Source organism: Triticum dicoccoides, chromosome 3B (genome assembly GCF_002162155.2).
Source record: "Triticum dicoccoides isolate Atlit2015 ecotype Zavitan chromosome 3B, WEW_v2.0, whole genome shotgun sequence".
Taxonomy (NCBI): Eukaryota; Viridiplantae; Streptophyta; class Magnoliopsida; order Poales; family Poaceae; genus Triticum; species Triticum dicoccoides.
The window spans coordinates 755,007,442-755,027,849 of record NC_041385.1 but is presented as its reverse complement, the minus strand read 5'-3'; the positions used below and the strand labels follow the sequence as shown (position 1 = coordinate 755,027,849).

General features: G+C 43.0%; 1 protein-coding gene across 1 annotated transcript; it reads left to right on the top strand.

Annotated features, from left to right (window-relative positions):
- Window positions 1-15,283: 15,283 nt before the first annotated feature.
- Window positions 15,284-17,069, top strand: LOC119278289 (F-box/kelch-repeat protein At1g67480-like). The gene is made up of 2 exons (XM_037559649.1): window positions 15,284-15,952; window positions 16,164-17,069. The coding sequence occupies exons 1-2, from the start codon at window positions 15,423-15,425 to the stop codon at window positions 16,789-16,791; spliced, it is 1,158 nt and encodes a 385-aa protein (XP_037415546.1). The 5' UTR covers window positions 15,284-15,422; the 3' UTR covers window positions 16,792-17,069.
- The last annotated feature ends 3,339 nt before the right edge of the window (window positions 17,070-20,408 follow it).

Below are 20,408 nucleotides of genomic sequence, written 5' to 3'. Positions count from 1 at the left end.
CATAGGGAACATTTTTCATTTTCTCTCTATCTTCTGCTATGGTCGGGCATTGAGTTTGACTCAACTTCACACCTTGTAGCACAGGCAAGAATCCTTTCTTTGCCTGATCCATTTTGAACTTTTTCAAAATTTTGTCAAGGTATGTGCTTTGTGAAAGTCCTATTAAGCGTCTTGATCTATCTCTATAGATCTTGATGCCCAATATGTAAGCAGCTTCACCGAGGTCTTTCATCAAAAAACTTTTATTCAAGTATCCTTTTATGCTATCCAGAAATTCTATATCATTTCCAATTAATAATATGTCATCTACATATAAAATTAGAAATGCTACAGAGCTCCCACTCACTTTCTTGTAAATACAGGCTTCTCCGAAAGTCTGTATAAAACCATATGCTTTGATCACACTATCAAAGCGTTTATTCCAACTCCGATATGCTTGCACCAGTCCATAAATGGAATGCTGGGGCTTGCACACTTTGTTAGCACCTTTTGGATCAACAAAACCTTCCGGCTGCATCATATACAACTCTTCTTCTAGAAATCCATTCAAGAATGCAGTCTTGACATCCATTTGCCAAATTTCATAATTACGAAATGCAGCAATAGCTAACATGATTCGGACGGACTTTAGCATCGCTACGGGTGAGAAAGTCTCATCGTAGTCAACCCCTTGAACTTGTCGAAAACCTTTTGCAACAAGTCGAGCTTTATAGACAGTTATATTACCATCAGCGTCAGTCTTCTTCTTAAAAATCCATTTATTCTCAATGGCTTGCCGATCATCGGGCAAGTCAACCAAAGTCCATACTTTGTTTTCATACATGGATCCCATCTCAGATTTCATGGCTTCTAGCCATTTTGCGGAATCTGAGCTCATCATCGCTTCCTCATAGTTCGTAGGTTCATCATGGTCAAGTAACATGACTTCCAGAATAGGATTACCATACCATTCTGGTGTGGATCTTACTCTAGTAGACCTACGAGGTTCAGTAGAAACTTGATCTGAAGTTTCATGATCATTATCATTAGCTTCCTCACTAATTGGTGTAGTTGTCACAGGAACCGGTTCTCATGATGAACTACTTTCCAATAAGGGAATAGATACAGTGATCTCATCAAGTTCTACTTTCCTCCCACTCACTTCTTTCGAGAGAAACTCCTTCTCTAGAAAGGATCCATTCTTAGCAACGAATGTCTTGCCTTCGGATCTATGATAGAAGGTGTACCCAATAGTCTCTTTTGGGTATCCTATGAAGACACATTTCTCCGATTTAGGTTCGAGCTTATCTGGTTGAAGTTTCTTCACATAAGCATCGCAGCCCCAAACTTTAAGAAACGACAACTTTGGTTTCTTGCCAAACCACAGTTCATAAGGCGTCGTCTCAACGGGTTTTGATGGTGCCCTATTTAACGTGAATGCGGCCATCTCTAAAGCATAACCCCAAAATGATAGCGGTAAATCAGTAAGAGACATCATAGATCGCACCATATCCAGTAAAGTACGATTATGATGTTCGGACACACCATTTCGTTGTGGTGTTCCAGGTGGCGTGAGTTGCGAAACTATTCCACATTGTTTCAAGTGTAGGCCAAACTCATAACTCAAATACTCTCCTCCATGATCAGATCGTAGAAACTTTATTTTCTTGTTACGATGATTTTCCACTTCACTCTGAAATTCTTTGAACTTTTCAAATGTTTCAGACTTGTGTTTCATCAAGTAGATATACCCATATCTGCTCAAATCATCTGTGAAGGTGAGAAAATAACGATACCCGCCGCGAGCCTCAACATTCATTGGGCCACAAACATCAGTATGTATGATTTCCAACAAATCAGTTGCTCGCTCCATAGTTCCGGAGAACGGCGTTTTAGTCATCTTGCCCATAAGGCACGGTTCGCAAGTACCAAGTGATTCATAATCAAGTGATTCCAAAAGTCCATCAGTATGGAGTTTCTTCATGCGCTTTACACCGATATGACCCAAACGGCAGTGCCACAAATAAGTTGTGCTATCATTATTAACTCTGCATCTTTTGGTTTCAACACTATGAATATGTGTATCACTACTATCGAGATTTAATAAAAATAGACCACTCTTCAAGGGTGCATGACCATAAAAGATATTACTCATATAAATAGAACAACCATTATTCTCTGATTTAAATGAATAACCGTCTCGCATCAAACAAGATCCAGATATAATGTTCATGCTCAACGCTGGCACCAAATAACAATTATTCAGGTCTAAAACTAATCCCGAAGGTAGATGTAGAGGTAGCGTGCCGACCGCGATCACATCGACTTTGGAACCGTTTCCCATGCGCATCGTCACCTCGTCCTTGGCCAGTGCTCACTTATTCCATAGTCCCTGTTTCGAGTTGCATATATTAGCAACAGAACCAGTATCAAATACCCAGGTGCTACTACGAGCTCTAGTTAGGTACACATCAATAACATGTATATCACATATACCTTTGTTCACTTTGCCATCCTTCTTATCCGCCAAATACTTGGGTCAGTTCCGCTTCCAGTGACCAGTCTGCTTGCAGTAGAAGCACTCAGTTTCAGGCTTAGGTCCAGACTTGGGTTTCTTCTCTTGAGCAGCAACTTGCTTGTTGTTCTTTTTGAAGTTCCCCTTCTTCTTCCCTTTGCCCCTTTTCTTGAAACTAGTGGTATTGTTGACCATCAATATTTGATGCTCCTTCTTGATTTCTACCTCCACAGCTTTTAGCATTGCGAAGAGCTCGGGAATAGTCTTGTTCATCCCTTGCATATTATAGTTCATCACAAAGCTCTTGTAGCTTGGTGGCAGTGATTGGAGAATTTTGTCAATGACGCTATCATCCGGAAGATTAACTCCCAGTTGAATCAAGTGATTATTATACCCAGACATTTTGAGTATATGCTCACTAACAGAACTATTCTCCTCCATCTTGCAGCTGTAGAACTTATTGGAGACTACATATCTCTCAATCCGGGCATTTGCTTGAAATATTAACTTCAACTCTTGGAACATGTCATATGCTCCATGATGTTCAAAACATCGTTGAAGACCCGGTTCTAAGCCGTATAGCATGGCACACTGAACTATAGAGTAGTCATCAGCTTTGCTCTACCAGACGTTCTTAACGTCGTCAGTTGCATCAGCAGCAGGCCTGGCACCCAACGGTGCTTCCAGGATGTAACTTTTCTGTGCAGCAATGAGGATAATCCTCAGGTTACGGACCCAGTCCGTGTAATTGCTACCATCATCTTTCAACTTTGCTTTCTCAAGGAACGCATTAAAATTCAACGGAACAACAGCACGAGCCATCTATCTACAAACTAACATAGACAAGCAAAATACTATCAGGTACTAAGTTCATGATAAATTTAGGTTCAATTAATCATATTACTTAAGAACTCCCACTTAGACAGACATCTCTCTAGTCATCTAAGTGATTACGTGATCCAAATTAACTAAACCATAACCTATCATCACGTGAGATGGAGTAGTTTTCAATGGTGAACATCACTATGTTGATCATATCTACTATATGATTCACGCTCGACCTTTCGGTCTCCGTGTTCCGAGGCCATATCTGCATATGCTAGGCTCGTCAAGTTTAACCTGAGTATTCCGCGTGTGCAAAACTGTCTTGCACCCGTTGTAGATGGACGTAGAGCTTATCACACCCGATCATCACGTGGTGTCTGGGCACGACGAACTTTGGCAACGGTGCATACTCAGGGAGAACACTTCTTGATAATTTTAGTGAGAGATCATCTTAAAATGCTACCGTCAATCAAAGCAAGATAAGATGCATAAAGGATAAACATCACATGCAATCAATATAAGTGATATGATATGGACATCATCATCTTGTGCTTGTGATCTCCATCTTCGAAGCACCGTCGTGATCACCATCGTCACCGGCGCGACACCTTGATCTCCATCGTAGCATCGTTGTCGTTACGCCATCTATTGTTTCTACGACTATGGCTACCGCTTAGTGATAAAGTAAAGCAATTACAGGGCGTTTGCATTTCATACAATAAAGCGACAACCATATGGCTCCTGCCAGTTGCCGATAACTTCGGTTACAAAACATGATCATCTTATACAATAAAATATAGCATCACGTCTTGACCATATCACATCACAACAAGCCCTGCAAAAACAAGTTAGACGTCCTCTACTTTGTTGTTGCAAATTTTACGTGGCTGCTACGGGCTTTAGCAAGAACCGTTCTTACCTACGCAAAAAACCACAACGATAGTTCGTCAAGTTGGTGCTATTTTAACCTTCGCAAGGACCGGGCGTAGCCACACTCGATTCAGCTAAAGTGAGAGAGACAGACACCCGCCAGCCACCTTTAAGCACGAGTGCTCGCAACGGTGAAACCAGTCTCGCGTAAGCGTACGCGTAATGTCGGTTCGGGCCGCTTCATCTCACAATACCGCCGAACCAAAGTATGACATGCTGGTAAGCAGTATGACTTGTATCGCCCACAACTCACTTGTGTTCTACTCGTGCATATAACATCAACGCATAAAACCTAGCTCTGATACCACTATTAGGGAACGTAGTAATTTCAAAAAAATTCCTACGCACACGCAATATCATGGTGATGGCATAGCAACGAGAGGGGAAAGTGTTCGTCCATGTACCCTCGTAGACGGTAAGCGGAAGCGTTATGACAACGCGGTTGATGTAGTCGTACTTCTTCACGATCCGACCGATCCAAGCACCGAACGTACGGCACCTCCGAGTTCAGCACACGTTCAGCTCGATGACGATCCCCGGGCTCCAATCCAGTAAAGCTTCGGGGATGAGTTCCGTCAGCACGACGGCATGGTGACGATGATGATGTTCTACCGCCGCAGGCAAGGTTGTCAGAATCGCAATTCTATTACACAATTCTACGACTTTACGATCCAAACTAACCCCTTTGATTCTACGATTTTAGTTCATAGAATCTACGTTTCTACGATCCTGATAGTGAAGATTCTACGATTTGCGATCCTACCGTCGGAGCTCCGATCCGATTCAAAATCGTGATTCTAACAACCTTGGGCGCAGGGCTTCGCCTAAACTCCGCGATGATATGACTGAGGTGGAATATGGTGGAGGGGGCACCGCACACGGCTAAGGAATGATCCGTAGATCAACTTGTGTGTCTATGGGGTGCCCCCTACCCCCGTATATAAAGGAGGGAGGGGGAGGCCGGCCGGCCCCTTTGGGTGCGCCAAGGGAGGAGGAATCCTCCTCCTAGTAGGAGTAGGACTCCTCCTTTCCTACTCCTACTAGGAGGGGGAAGGAAGGGGGAGAGGGGGAAGGAAAGAGGGAGGGCGCCGCCCCCCCTCCTAGTCCAATTCGGACCAGAGGGTGGAGGGGGCGCGCGGCCCATGCTGGCCGCCCCTCTCTCCTTTCCCCTAAGGCCCATAAGGCCCAATACTCTCCCAGGGAGTTCCGGTAACCCCCCCCCCCGGCACTCCAGTTTTCTCCGAAATCACCCGGAACACTTCCGGTGTCCGAATATAGTCGTCCAATATATCAATCTTTATGTCTCGACCATTTCGAGACTCCTCGTCATGTCCGTGATCACATCTGAGACTCCGAACAAACTTCGGTACATCAAAACTTATAAACTCATAATAAAACTGTCATCATAACGTTAAGCGTGCGGACCCTACGGGTTCGAGAACTATGTAGACATGACCTAGAACCATTCTCGGTCAATAACCAATAGCGGGACCTGGATGCCCATATTGGTTCCTACATATTCTACGAAGATCTTTATCGGTCAAACCGCATAACAACATACGTTGTTCCCTTTGTCATCGGTATGTTACTTGCCCGAGATTTGATTGTCGGTATCCAATACCTAGTTCAATCTCGTTACCGGCAAGTCTCTTTACTCGTTCTGTAACACATCATCTTATAACTAACTCATTAGTTACAATGCTTGCAAGGCTTAGGTGATGAGTATTACCGAGAGGGCCCAGAGATACCTCTCCGCCAATCGGAGTGACAAAACCTAATCTCGAATTATGCCAACTCAACATGTATCTTCGGAAACACCTGTAGAGCACCTTTATAATCACCCAGTTACGTTGTGACGTTTGGTAGCACACAAAGTGTTCTTCCAATAAACGGGAGTTGCACAATCTCATAGTTGCGGGAACTTTGTATAAGTCATGAAGAAAGCAATAGCAACATACTAAACGATCAAGTGCTAGGCTAACGGAATGGGTCATGTCAATCACATCATTATCCTAATGATGTGATCCCATTAATCAAATGACAACACATGTCTATGGTTAGGAAACATAACCATCTTTGATTAATGAGCTAGTCTAGTAGAGGGATACTAGTGACTTTATGTTTGTCTATGTATTCACACATGTATCATGTTTCCGGTTAATACAATTCTAGCATGAATAATAAACATTTATCATGATATGAGGAAATAAATAATAACTTTATTATTGCCTCTAGGGCATATTTCCTTCAAAAACAACTCCCAGGGGCCACTACACGGAGCGCCGCTGCTGTGGTCACCAAGACCATCGTCGAGGTCGTGCAGGTGAGAATAAATAGCCCATTGATTCCTTACTTTGCTTTTTTGGCTAAGCTTGTCCTCACACTCACCGGATACATTCATCCTGTGATGTGATCCACCGTGGAAATATTAGTTGGCTACCTGTCACATGATTCTGGTGTCTATATGTTCCATTGAATAGGTTATGATCTATCCTGTGAAGCAATTAATTTCTGCATGTGTTGTTGTATTCAGGCTATTAGACTATCAAGGACCACATCTTTAGCTTGGTTGTAGTAGTTAGATTGATGAAACTTCCCTTCTTTGTCTGTTTAGTGAATAACATGTGTACATTTGTTCAAAATATCAGATGTGCCATAAGCATGGAGTGATTCACCGGGACCTCAAAAGAAAGAAACCGCTGCACTGAAAACAATTGATTTTGGCCTGTCTGTTTTTTTCACTCCAGGTACAGTCATGATATCCTATATTAGCTATCACTGAAGTTTTCCACTTTAGCCCGTCTGTCACTTGTTGATGATATTGTCAGAGGACAAAGCTAATATAGTAGCATGTCTTATGTTGTCGGTTTTTGCTTGCTTTTGATCACTCCATCTCCCTTTTTGTATTATTTACAGTCTTTGCTAATAGTTCAAATATAGCATCTCCGGACAAACTCATATATGATTCGATGTTGTATGTTTTTTAACTGATAGATGTATATAGCATCTCCAGTCAATTTTTTTTTCAATATTATTGTTGCCCACTTATCTGTTTAAGTCTCTGGGTGACCTAATTATGATTTTGTTTCTTTGCATTATGTAATCCAGGTTCATGTATATTGATGGTGGAGGAGCACAATATGAAACATCAACGTCCCTCTCGCATCCTTCCTAAGCACTCGCCCCTCACAAGGTACAATCTTGCTTGGTTGTGCTATTGTTACACATGTTTTTTCTCCTTGCAAGAGTAGTATAATTTCTTCTAGAATATTTCTGTTATTTCTCACGAGAGCTCCATGTCCAAGAAGGTGCTACAATGAGAAATTAACATCTAGGTATATATCCTCCCATGTTTAGACCTCCTTAGGGTTTGTGTATATTATCATGCTTTGTTTCTAATGGACGATTTCAGTGCCAACTGTATTTTCTTTATTTATTTATAGCACACATATGAAGCTGATCAACAGGGAGCAAGATTAATCATGCACAGGTTGTCTCATTGGTTTCCTTGCAGGTGATTGTTTCCTCTTGCATGGCCTTCTTGCCGCGATTTGGATGCAGCGTCGCCAGGGTCTGCCTCGGCCATGGCAAGGCAACTATGGTCCACAGGTCATCAGCACGGCGTGTCGAGGAACTCCCTCGCGACGCAGCACGCGCTGGGTCACACCAAGCTCAGGTCACCCATACGCCAAGCTCCTTCGACATAGGTCTATCTTTCTCTTTCCTTAATATTCATCTTCTATACAAATTTTATCCTTTGAATTACTGCAATACATTAAATTGGCACGAACAATTCTATTTAAAGATATACTATCCGAGGCGTGAAAAAGAAGATGGCGTAGGTTGATGGTCTAGCTGTTTTATAATCCCTTTTATTGAGATCAGATGAAGTTTAGTATGATCTTGCTCTCAATTTCTCTGCATTGTTTTGAAAGTATCTATAGCATAGTCCTCACCATGTTGAGTTAATGACAGGAATGGTCAGCTGGCATTAACTTAGTTTTTGGCTTAAATCTTCAGTGAGATGATTCGATGATCATACAGTTTAGACCGTCAATTTTATGGCCGGCCTCGCTTTCTTCATGTTCAGCACTATGCTCTGCAGGGGGTGCCTCATGGTTTGTGGATCTGTTTTTTGTTGCTGTTGAACATTTCAACAAAACGACTGGTAATCAGTTGTGAATAATCCTCCTTGCGATGGTTGAGCTAAAACAGGGCATTCACATGCAATTTTTTTTGGTAGAGAGGAATTTTTATTATCTAATTAGACATATAGATAGTGAAAACACGGTTATAATTACATAAGTAGGAATATAAAATCTTATTCTAGCGGTGGGATATGCTTTTCAAAAGCTAGGTGTACAGTTGTATGGTGATGTGTTTTTTGGCATCACCATGTTCTTGTTGTGCTTGTTGGCGTGCAGGCTGGCCAATGAGGGCTTTTTGTTTCTCATCTTATTTCTAGCAAAGGACAAAAAGTATCGTTCTCTTTGCCCCGGTCACCTCCACTCCTGGTGTACCTCCTCGCCTCCTTGGCTGCTTTGGTGCCCGTGGAGTTCATGCTCGTCGACGGGACGGTGCAAGGCGCAACTCTGATGCAGCGGCGTGGATGTGTGGCGTAGGAGGCGGTTTCTCGCCGGTTGGATGGCGTTCATGTGCAACCCCGGCGCCCACTGAGTACTGCCTCGGCTACAACCTCCCTTGGTGAGCTCCATCATCCTCCTGTTCCTCTGCTTCGGCTACTATATGGAACTTGGCCGTGGCTATGTTGATGTAGTGCTTGTCTGGTTGATGCTCTGTAGTTGTGGGTCCATGCTTGAGCTCTCTCAGAGCTCAGGCACTCTCGGTCGTCGGATCTTTTTCCTGATGCGATCTGGGCCGTTGGATCTCGTCCTCGGTTCACCTCGTCCGTCGGATCAAAGCTGAGGCCGTTGCAATGAACAGTGTGCGCCCAGGGTGCACCGAATGATGCATGGCTTTCTGATTAACCAGTTTGTGGTTGTTGAACTATTCTGTGCTGGATAAACTTCCCATTTTGGCGACTCTGCTAGAGTTGCTCTTAGCTTGCGCGGGGCTATGATGATCGATTACAACTGATATAAGCATGCTCTCAAGCAATTGAGGCACTTGTGGGTATTAAGTTGGACCCCCTGGTTTCTTTGAGCCGTTTTGATCATGTGCTTATTTTAGTGGCTCTATCCTTGGATGGTCATTTCTGATGAGTGACAACCAGGGCAGTTTCACCCATGTAAGAACATATTGATCTGGTGATGGAAACACTAGGGGAAGGGTCATGATCGAGCAAAGGTGAATATGAGCCCATTCAAATGCAGTTCTGGTCTCAAGCACAGTGTGCTATGTTGTCGTTCTGTATTTGTATTTAGCGCCTCTTTGGTTTGTACATTTCCACAATAATAGCTTCAAATCTCTTTTGGTATTTGAAACTGCAGTTTTTTAAGGGTCACACATACACATGATGTGTCCATATGTTAGTTGAAAACTTGGTGAACTGAATATATATCTCAGCTACTATTGATAATCATGGTTAAAGCAAAATTTCTTCCTTTAAGTTTGCTTCCCATGTACATGTGTTACTGCTTGTGAATCTTTACAGTTCATGAGAATTGCTACAACTCATCATGAATGGGTCGAGGGGAAGATGATCTGATATGTGTCACTAAAAGCGAAGGTAAAATTCCCATACAGCACCTTCATATTACCTGCCAATTCACAAGTGCATGTTCTGTATCAAATATAATTGTTCCCTGTGTCAAAACATAGATTCTGCATTGTATAGGATTCCAGCTCTTTAACCCTTTCTGCATGCTCTTACATATATGTGCTTTCATTAAGAAGAAAAATCTACCATGCTAGCTTAGTTGATCCAGGGCTTAAGCTATATACCAAAATAACACTGACAGGAGTTATGTCAGAAGTACCTTGAGCCTTTTTATTTTTATGTTCTGTCTTGCGCACTCATTTAATGCCACTTGGAATCTGAAGTAGAAAATATCATAAAGAGCTTGATGACTTATAACATTACTTGGTATTTTATCATTCTTATTACTCCATCATAGGCGCATATATGTTATTTTGGTATATTCATGAGGCTTCCACTCTGCTATTGCATTAGTAATTTTCATTGTCCTATATTACATCATTGATTATTAGTAATTTTCATTGACCTGTATTACATCATTGATTGTAATCGGAGTATAATTATATGCTTGCTTCATGGTGCTTTAGGTCAAGATGTTTGGTATATGCTCATCTTGTGGAGTTTAACTTTGAGCTAATAACCGAATTGTTTCTTTTCCAGGATTCTCCTATGATGGAAGATGTTCTAATCATCTTACAGTAAAGGGTTAGGGCAGATAAACTCACAAAATATTTATTTGGATCTTTTAGTTGTGAAGTGCCATGTTTTCTACTTGTACTTTGCAGGCACAATGTTACTGATTTGTTTTCAATCTCATTATGCCATCTAACGAATTTTGTATCGCTTGCATAGTGCCTAATATCATGAGCCAATTCTAATATTATTTATAGAGCTTTCATATTATCATTAGGATGATGGAGCCTGTCAAGTATTGTCCACTACTGATTGCATTAGCTTCGCCTCAGAACGTGGAAAGAGGAAGTAGAGTTATCAATGCTACTGTAGATATCGATGTTTCCGGAGCATCGTTTCCAATTGTGTTTATGAGCAGATACAACATCTCCTGTGAGACTTAAGTCTTAAACTTGCTGATATAAACTACTTGGCAATATTTATAGAAGGTATGTCTTTCTGTTTGTACTACTCAATACAAATCAGTTGTCCTCGGCAAACATTGTGGCTTGCTTTTGGTACAAATTTTGCCTCTATGATATTTAGTTTTGTGGTTATCCTGGGCAACAACTACACTTTGCTTTCGGTATACATTTAATCTATATGCCCTATATTTAGTTATCCTGGGCAACAACTATACCTTGCTCTTGATGCATCTTTGTATTGTTTGTGACATATACTCAACACATTATTCTGGGCGGTTATTTTAATTTCATTTGGATGTTCTAAACGCTTTGTGATATTACACTGCGTTTGGATGTCTGTATTGGGCTCTCTGTATTGGATTTGGTATTGGGATGCCCCAATTCAGGTGTTTGGATGTACTCTGAAACAGCAGACCGAATTGGTAACGAATACCCAGCAGCTTTCGCTCGCACGCGCCCACTCCTCGCGGCAATTCGGAGGGCCGCACCTCCGATTTCAGCCGAATTGGCTCAGGCCCGCAAAAGAAAACGGTTCGGGCCTCTCTGTCGTCCCTTCGTTCCTCCACCATGAGACAGAGGACGGCGGCGCCCAGGCAGCTCGAAGATGGCGGCGCCCAGGCAGCACGAAGATGGCGGCGCGGCGCCCCTTCCCGTTGTCTCCAGCCATGCTCGCCGCGGCAAGATCCCATCTGACCTCCGATGGCTGCGGCTGCAGTGCCCGCCAGCGCCGGCCCTTCCCTTCGTCCCCGGCACTACGGTGACCCACCGCCGGAGCCCATCTCCTCTCCCTCGGGCCTCCTCAGACGAGACACGGCTCCCCTTCTTCCTGGTCCTCCTCTGCCTAGGTAGCTACCGCCAGATCCCAAGACGGCTCTCCTTCTTCCTGCATCAACACGGCTCCCCTTCTTCCTCCAACATTCTAGAATATTTGATAATTTTTTCTGTTGCTATATAATCATCCAATTGTAGTCACACATTATACAACTTCTGTTTTGATGCATGTATTAATGTTGCTATGCAATTCCATAGTTTGACATCCAAACATGATTCTGTATTGAAACCTCAGTAGGATTCCGTGAGCCAATTCAGTTAACATCCAAACAACTGAATTCGTATTCATGTTCATTACAGTTTCCTGGCTGAAATGGAATTGAAACTAATACAATACAGAGGTCTCCAATACAGACATCCAAACACAGCCTTAAAGTTTTAGTCGTTGGGTCACTGTTAGGCAACACCCGCAAGGCGCACTTTCGATCTTAGCATTAGACCAAAACGTTCGGACCGGCACCCTCGAGCCTGCTTCCGATCTTCACATTAACTACTTGACAAAAACGTTTGGACCGGCACACTCGCGCCAAGGCGCGATTCGGATCTAGTATATAGGAATGGTTGAGTCCAAGCATGCCATCCGTGCCCTCACCATGGACGGGGGCCGGTATGCCGGGGCAACGTCCGCGGGCGTCCATTGCCGCCAGGATGACGCTTCTGAGCACCTGCACCATACGGTAGAGGCAGTCGACCGTCTGCACCGCGAGCCCAGTGGCGATCGATCAGGGCTGCCATGATCTCTACGTGGCCGTACGCCGTTGGAAGGATCACGATGGAGGTGTCTCTGGCCAAGGCTGCCATGCGTACCAGGACACCATCCAGTACCTCGCATAGTTTAGTTTAAATTTTGTCAGGTTTAGTTGAACTTCATTAAATTCCGTCCTTTTGGTTGTAAAATATTTAGAAATTCAGTTAATATCGTCCGTTTTGCATGAATCCCGTTCTTGTCTGTCCTACTCCGTTTGAAATTAGGCTGACAATTATGCATGTGGTTGGATGATCGGCTTCACTATCGGTGTTCAAGAACGGACAGGAAGCATCCGCAGACATTTGGAGAGTACAATTCGGAGACACTCTTTGGCCTGAAGAGAACCATGTACGGCATATTGTATTCCACAACCTTATGTTGTACTCACTCCATTCACAAATATAAGATATTTTGAATATTTCAATATGAAACATATAGAGACTAAAATGAGTAAATAAACACACTAAAATGTGTCTATATGCTTTCGATTTAAAGAAATATTAGAACATCTTATACTTCCTCGGTCCTGGATTTTTTGTCTTAGATTTGTCTAGAAACAGATAAATCCAGACACGTTTTAGTGTCGGTATCTTGAAAAAAATATCTAAGACAAGTAATTTAGGGCCGAGCTAATATTTGTGAACGGAGAGGAAATACTGCTATACTCCAAATCAGTACACGCCACGTTTTAACGGACCATGTGAGCTTTGCGAATATTTATCCACAATTGCCGACGCAGAGAGCGATGGAACCAAAAAGCTAGCGAGGAACAGCCAGCAGTAGAATCGCATCTTTCACTGTCCGAGTTCACCCCGCTCTGTGACTGTGAGCTTCCTTCCACAAGCGCGTCATCCCCATCCTGCCTACACACCCCATATAAAGAAACCTTTTGTACCAAGCCCTAGTCTGAGTCTCACACGGTTCCACCCACCGCCTCCCCAATCATCCCCTCCGATTTCCTCGTCTGCCCAATCTGCAGCTGCTGCCGCTGCCGCTGATCCTTCCGCAGCTTGGGATTCGTCGGATTGGCCTCCTTTTTCCATTTCAGGTAGTAGTACATCCCTCTTGCTCGAATCCACTGTTTGATCTGCCTGCACACCTCCCGCTCCGGCGCAGAATCGACAAGCTCGGATTCGGGAAACCTTGCCTTGTTGTTTCCCTGCAAAAAAGCTGAGATTTTTATAGGGGCAATCTCAGCCTTCTCGCCCCCAATTTCTGCTTGTCCGATTGGCTCCGGCATTAATTCCTGGGCCGAGATTTCAGTTTTCTGTCATAGTCCAGTCTCAGATCCCCATGTCCATTTATATGTTCTCAATGGTGAATTACCTCTGTGCTGTCGTCTAAATTTGAAGTAGATCTGAAGTCAGCAGCTCCAGTTTTCCTGGAGGCCATGGTCCTTATTTTAATGGCCAACTTGTTCAGAGTAGAGTTGAATCTTTGGTAAGCTGGGCTTCGACCTGTGGTGTCCTCTAGCTGTTGACTCTTGAGAATTACTTCATGACAGATGATTTGTTCATCCATCCATGATTCAGATTGGTTCCAACTTGACCATTTTGGAACCAACTGTGTCAAAGTTCAGTTTTGTTTGGCTAGTCCATGTTAAGAAGGTTATCTTCTTTGAGGGGACTGGGTTTCAGTTCATTATATGAAATCACATATGGATCAGTTCTGCTCCTATCATGGTATTATTTGTAAGCTGAATTGGTTCGTCGCAATAACTTGCTTCAGCTGCTTGCAAAGATGGCTTTTCTAGCTTGTTATACACAGTAATTGGTTCCAGCAATAATCATTTCGACATGATTTCTGCTACAGGACCTTATGAGTTATAACTGATCCGTAGTTCCTCTCATGCTAGAAACAGCTACTCCCTCTGTAAACTAATATAAGAGCGTTTGGATCACTACTTTAGTAATCTAAATGCTCTTGTATTTGTTTACGGAGGGAGTACTTGTTTACCGTACACGACGATGGCCTCGTCTATATTTGCTCTGTCTGTTGGTAGTGCCGAACCTCAGGAATTTCTTGTTCCTATAATTAGATGTCCATTTCACCTGCAGAGCATATGTGTTCTAAGCAATTGCTCATGTGAAGATCATGACAGCATTAACATGTTCACATCAATTTTAAAATTGGAGACCCTCCTCACACTGTGGGTGTCATAGCAAAACTGCTTCTGTTGTTAAAAGGCGGAGTTTGACAGCTTGTGTTCCTTTCTGTTCTCTAGTGACTAATATTAAACAAAGCTGCTGTAATGAATATTCTGTTATGTTGTTTTACTGGTGTTACTTTGGAGTTGCCCAAACAGTATCACAGGATTGCTTCTACAGTTCCTACTTGGTGCTAAATCGTTTTGTATGCTGACTGCAGGCAATTAGACTCGCAGAGATGGACACTACTGCTGGCTAATAGTAAAACGATTATATGGCCAAAGGTGTGTATATCTTACACCTATTTGTTCCTAGCAACTTTGACTGCAAATTCAGCTGATATTTTAATATTTATGCTCTGTGGATATAGATATTAAGGCAATGCGCAAGGGAGGAAACGGTTTCTACTTCATCAATAAGGAGACAAGTGCTGATTCAATCAGGGAAAACAATTCCAAAAATTCTCATCGGATGGCCGATACAGCAAGAATAACTAAAACAGAGACATCAAAGTTGAAGAACATCATTTCAGCATCATTCAAACCCTTGTCTCTTACCATTCCCATAGGAGACGGATTCCACGAATCGTTCCATTCGAGCCATTGCTATTTATAGTATCTACTAAGGTTCATAAGTAAGCCAAAGGTTTTCAGTACTATTGGCTAAGAAGGGGAGGCAAACATTGAGTGCAATGGTTACAATCGTTGGTACACGGGAACAGTTTGTTCAACCACAGTCATTCCTCCGTGCTACAATGCTGCTCAAGTCCCCAACAAGGCCAAAACTTTCCTTCTGCTTTGCGCCACAAGGGGATTGCGATCAATACTGTGCTTTAATCCCTGGCTTGCCAGAAGACCTGGCAAAGATATGTCTTGCCCTTGTTCCTCGAACTCATTTCCCTGTCATGGGTGGAGTATCCAAGAGGTGGATGTCATTCCTAGAGAGCAAAGAATTAATTGCTGTAAGGAAAGAGGTTCGGAAGCTTGACGAGTGTGTGTACGTCCTGACCGCTGATTCTCGAGCAAAGACTTCTCATTGGGAGATTTTGGGATGTCAGGGGCAAAAGAACACCCCTCTTCCGCCTATGCCTGGACCAACCAAAGCTGGGTTTGGTGTGGTTGTCCTTGATGGGAAGCTCATCGTCATTGCTGGCTATGCTGCTGACCATGGCAAGGAATGTGTTTCTGATGAGGTTTACCAGTATGATTGTTTCCTCAACAGGTATGTATCTTGTGGATCCTCGTGCATCAGAAAAAGAAAGTCCATTATTAGTCTGACAAACTTTAAAGTTTGACCTTTTGTTTTCAAATAATGTGAATGAATTAACAATAGTGACTTGGTGATATGTACAGTGTTCAAATACAGAACAATACTCAAGTCCTCAACATTTTACCGAATGTTGGACCAACTCATTTATCCTCTGATTCCGCAGGTGGACCGCCCTTTCTAAGATGAATGTCGCTCGTTGCGACTTCGCGTGTGCAGAGGTCAACGGTGTGATATATGTCGCTGGTGGATTTGGTCATAGTGGTGATAGTTTATCAAGTGTCGAAGTTTATGACCCAGAACAAAATAAATGGACGTTGATCGGGGGCCTTCGCAGGCCAAGATGGGGTTGCTTTGGGTGTAGCTTTGAAGGCAAGATGTACGTCATGGGTGGTCGTTCGAGCTTCACAATTGGTAACTCCCGTTTCATTGACGTGTACGATACAAATAGCCATGCCTGGGGTGAGTTTAGGAATGGCTGTGTGATGGTCACTGCTCATGCTGTTCTTGGTGAGAAGCTCTTCTGCATCGAGTGGAAGAACCAGAGGTCTCTGGCGATTTTCGACCCAGCAGACAATTCCTGGCAGAAGGTTCCAGTGCCGCTTACTGGTAGTTCCAGCACGTGTTTTTCTCTTGGGATACATGATGGGAAGCTGCTGCTCTTCTCACTGGAGGAAGAACCCGGGTACAAGACGCTGATGTATGATCCTGCCGCACCAACAGGCTCTGAATGGTGCACGTCTAAGCTCAGGCCGTCGGGATTATGCTTGTGCACCGTGACCATCAAAGCCTGACGCTCTAGCTCGGGGGTCGCTGTAGGATGATACCTAAGTTTACTACCTGCCTCATCTTCCGCAGTTAAGATCTGGCTTTGTTTAGTTTATCGTTTGCTCCTACTTGCTAGAATTTACATCCGCTTGTTGCTCCACCCAATAATAGAATGGTCATGCTTCAGTTCATTCGGTTGCTTGCTGACAGCGGACCTTGCCATAATGTACTCTGTTCTCAGTTGTATTGAAATACTATTTGATTATAGAACCTTCAATTTAAAGTCTTTTTTGACTTTGAAAGAGGCTCCTGCTATGCTATATTAAATTTTAATAGACTACTTACATGAGTGTGGGGGTATGTATCCTCACATTGGTTCAGAGACTTGTATACAAAACAGGAGCTAGAGGGAGTTTACAAAAGAAGTGGTGGAATCACTGTCAGTGAGATCAGAGGATACTCTATATTTTAGCCAAGTGAGGTCAGCCTTTGTTCTTTCTAACCATGCTCTGCTGGAAGGATTTATGTGGTTGAAACTGTAATTGTTTTCTTCCTCTCCTTCCAAATGTTCCGAGCAGTAATAGTTTAGATCTTGAAAAACAGTTTTACAGAATGGTTTTGTTTAGCCCTTTGCACTGTCTCAAATCTGGATCATCCAGAGGTATACTGGATTCCCACTCTGGTCCAACAGCTGTTACTGAAAGTGCAGTTGAATATCAAATGCTCAATAGTCACTTCAGCATCCGAATCACATAGGACACATCTGAACTCATTGTCAATCTGATAGTGCCTTCTTTTGAGCATATTCCCAGTGTTCAGCCTGTCAACAAGTAATAGCCACATAAAGACCTTGACCTTTATTTGTAACTTGGATTTCCAGATCCATTTGAACGGCTCCTGGCAGGTGATTTCTCTGTGATATTACATACAGAACTTAACTCCTCAATGCTGGAAGGTTTGCTAATCATGAGGCTTAGATGTAGTATATGAATCAAACAACACAACACTAGCAATATATGAACAAAACAACACTAGCATGACTGCAATAGCAGTATTTCAATGTATCAGACCATAACGACATGAATACATAAGTACCTTTTGATTGATAAAGTGATGATATCCTTCTTACAATATAACTCTTTGGTTGCATTTTTGGAAGAGATTGATGACATCTTAATCCTTCACTTGATTGAAAAATTCTCTCTCTGCAACCAAATAATTGTTCAAATATTCATCACCTATTTTGTTCCTTAGCTTATTCTTCACATAGCTCATTGAAGAGAACACTCTTTCGATACTAGCAGTAGCTACTGACAGAATCAATACCGACTTAAGAAGCTTGTAAACAATATGATGTTGTTCATGTTTGTTTGTCTCAACAAGCATAACTGAAAGCTAACACGGATTTTTCAGGTTTTGAAACCTTTCATCTCTACGCACATTAATAACATACATGTTTAGTTGCCATGAAAGTCTTGCCAGTTCATCACTTGTAAAACTAGAAGCATAAAATTTTGTAGCAAGCCTAACCAACTTATCTTGGTCATAAGCAGCAAATAGATGAAGTGAACAGAATGTTGCCATGCAAGAAAGTATATCCGTGTTTACCTCATCAAACCTGCCACTGATTTTTCTATCAATGGCACCCACAAACATATCAACCTTGAAGCGGTGGTAATTGATCGCATCATTACATAAACCCCTTCTAGACCGGCCAACGGGAAAGTAAGGACCCTCCATATCAACAACTTTGATCTTATGCTTTTGTATAAAAAGATGTGACCTTTGTGAGAAAATCATCCCATCCATAGTGCACCATACATAGAGATGACATGGTTCATAGTTTTAAAGTGAGAGCCCCAACTTATATCACATGGCCTTCCCAAACCCATTCCCTGATTCAGTCCACTCCCTATTTCTACTCACCGATGGCTGCTACTCGCCTACTTGCCGTCGCCACCACAACACGACAACATGCGCTAGGTCAAGTTGGGGAACCATCGAGTGGGGGCTGGGGAATGGATTCGGGTCGAACGAGTGAACGGGACGAATTGGTCGGTCGTGTTGGACTCGTTGTAGCCGGTGTTCTGTGTGGGTTGTAGGCTTGTGGGCCGCTAAATAAGACATGTATTATTATTTTTTTGGGCCAAAACTTTGGTATTCACATGAATACACGTGAATACCCCTGGCGCCGTCGCTGCTCCACGTACCCCTCTGAGCGAACTACGGAGGGCAACGGCAAAAATGGTCGCTCGGGATGCCAACATGAGCGAACACATTCGGGATGACAATTTCAGTTTTTAGAGCATGCCCTTTTTCTACCCTTTTTCATTAATGTAGCGCGGCAATTCCTTTCAGCCAACATGGCAATTTCTAAAAGGCAGTTTTCACTTTAGAACATGGCAAATCCCTAGAATTTTACGTTTTCGCATGGCCATTCGGAAGCATTTGTTGGGAGTAGTTTTTTTGAGCGAACGAAACGTCCACTCGGTCTTCTCTGCCTAGGAGAACGATCCTTAATTCGGGTTATCCCGTGAGCTCACATGAGATGTATACTGGCGTCCATGACCTAGAAGTTATAAAACTGAAATGCCTTCCCCCGCTTCTATCTTTGGAAACTTTTCATTATAAATTTGCCCAGTATGACCACAATCCTAAAGGTTATATTATCCTATTACGTTTCTATGGGACGAATGACATACAAGAAACAATCCCGTAGGAAAAAATCATATGGAAGTACTACAAAAGATCCTACTAATCGAATGAGCCCTAACTATTTCAAAAGGTTTCAAATATTTTTTACAAATGTTTCATGATAAACGTGTATACAACCACTCAAAGTTAATATCAAAATTTGAAATACTCGTATAAAAGAAATTTTTTTTGACAAATCCATAGTTGATTAGTGTCATTTTGCTTTTGTCTTTTTACACTATTCATGTTAGATTTGAGGGGCAAGATTGTAATTTTGCAGGAAAAAATTGATTTGCCACGCTGATACTAGTCAACGGATCAACTATATAGCATGTCACCATAATACATCGTCTAACCATATCAGTGATTGTTGATGCCGGCTTATGACACCTTAGTGGCCGTAAACACGGGGTATGTTTTGTTTTGTTTGTAACCAACATGTCTTTACCAATTTTTTTTAGCTGTGCCCAGACTTTTCCCTACTAGGGAAAACCTTATACACAGAATCTTACCAGTAGCGTTTGTTAAAATGAGGCGCTACTGCTACTTAGCAGTAGCGCGCCTGCTAAAACCGTGCTACTGTTACCCTCTTAGCAGTAGCGCGGCAGGAACAGAACGTGCTATTACTATAATTGCCACACCGGTCCCGACATGCTAGGTAAAGTAGCAGCGCCCTTCTAGAAACGGTGCTACTACTACGTATTTTAGCAGCAGCGCGTTTTCCCTCCCCATGCTACTGTTAAACCTATTTTCACCTAACCCCCCGCGCGGCCTGATTCCCTCTCCTCTGCTTCCTCCCCCAATTCGCCACTCTCTCTTCTCCCCCTCGTCGCCTCCGCCTCGCCGCCGTCTCGCCGCCGTCTCCCCCGACCCCGCCTCGCGGCCGTCTCCCCCGACCCTGCCTCGCCGCCGTCTCCTCCGACCCGCCTCGCCGCCGTCTCCCCCGACC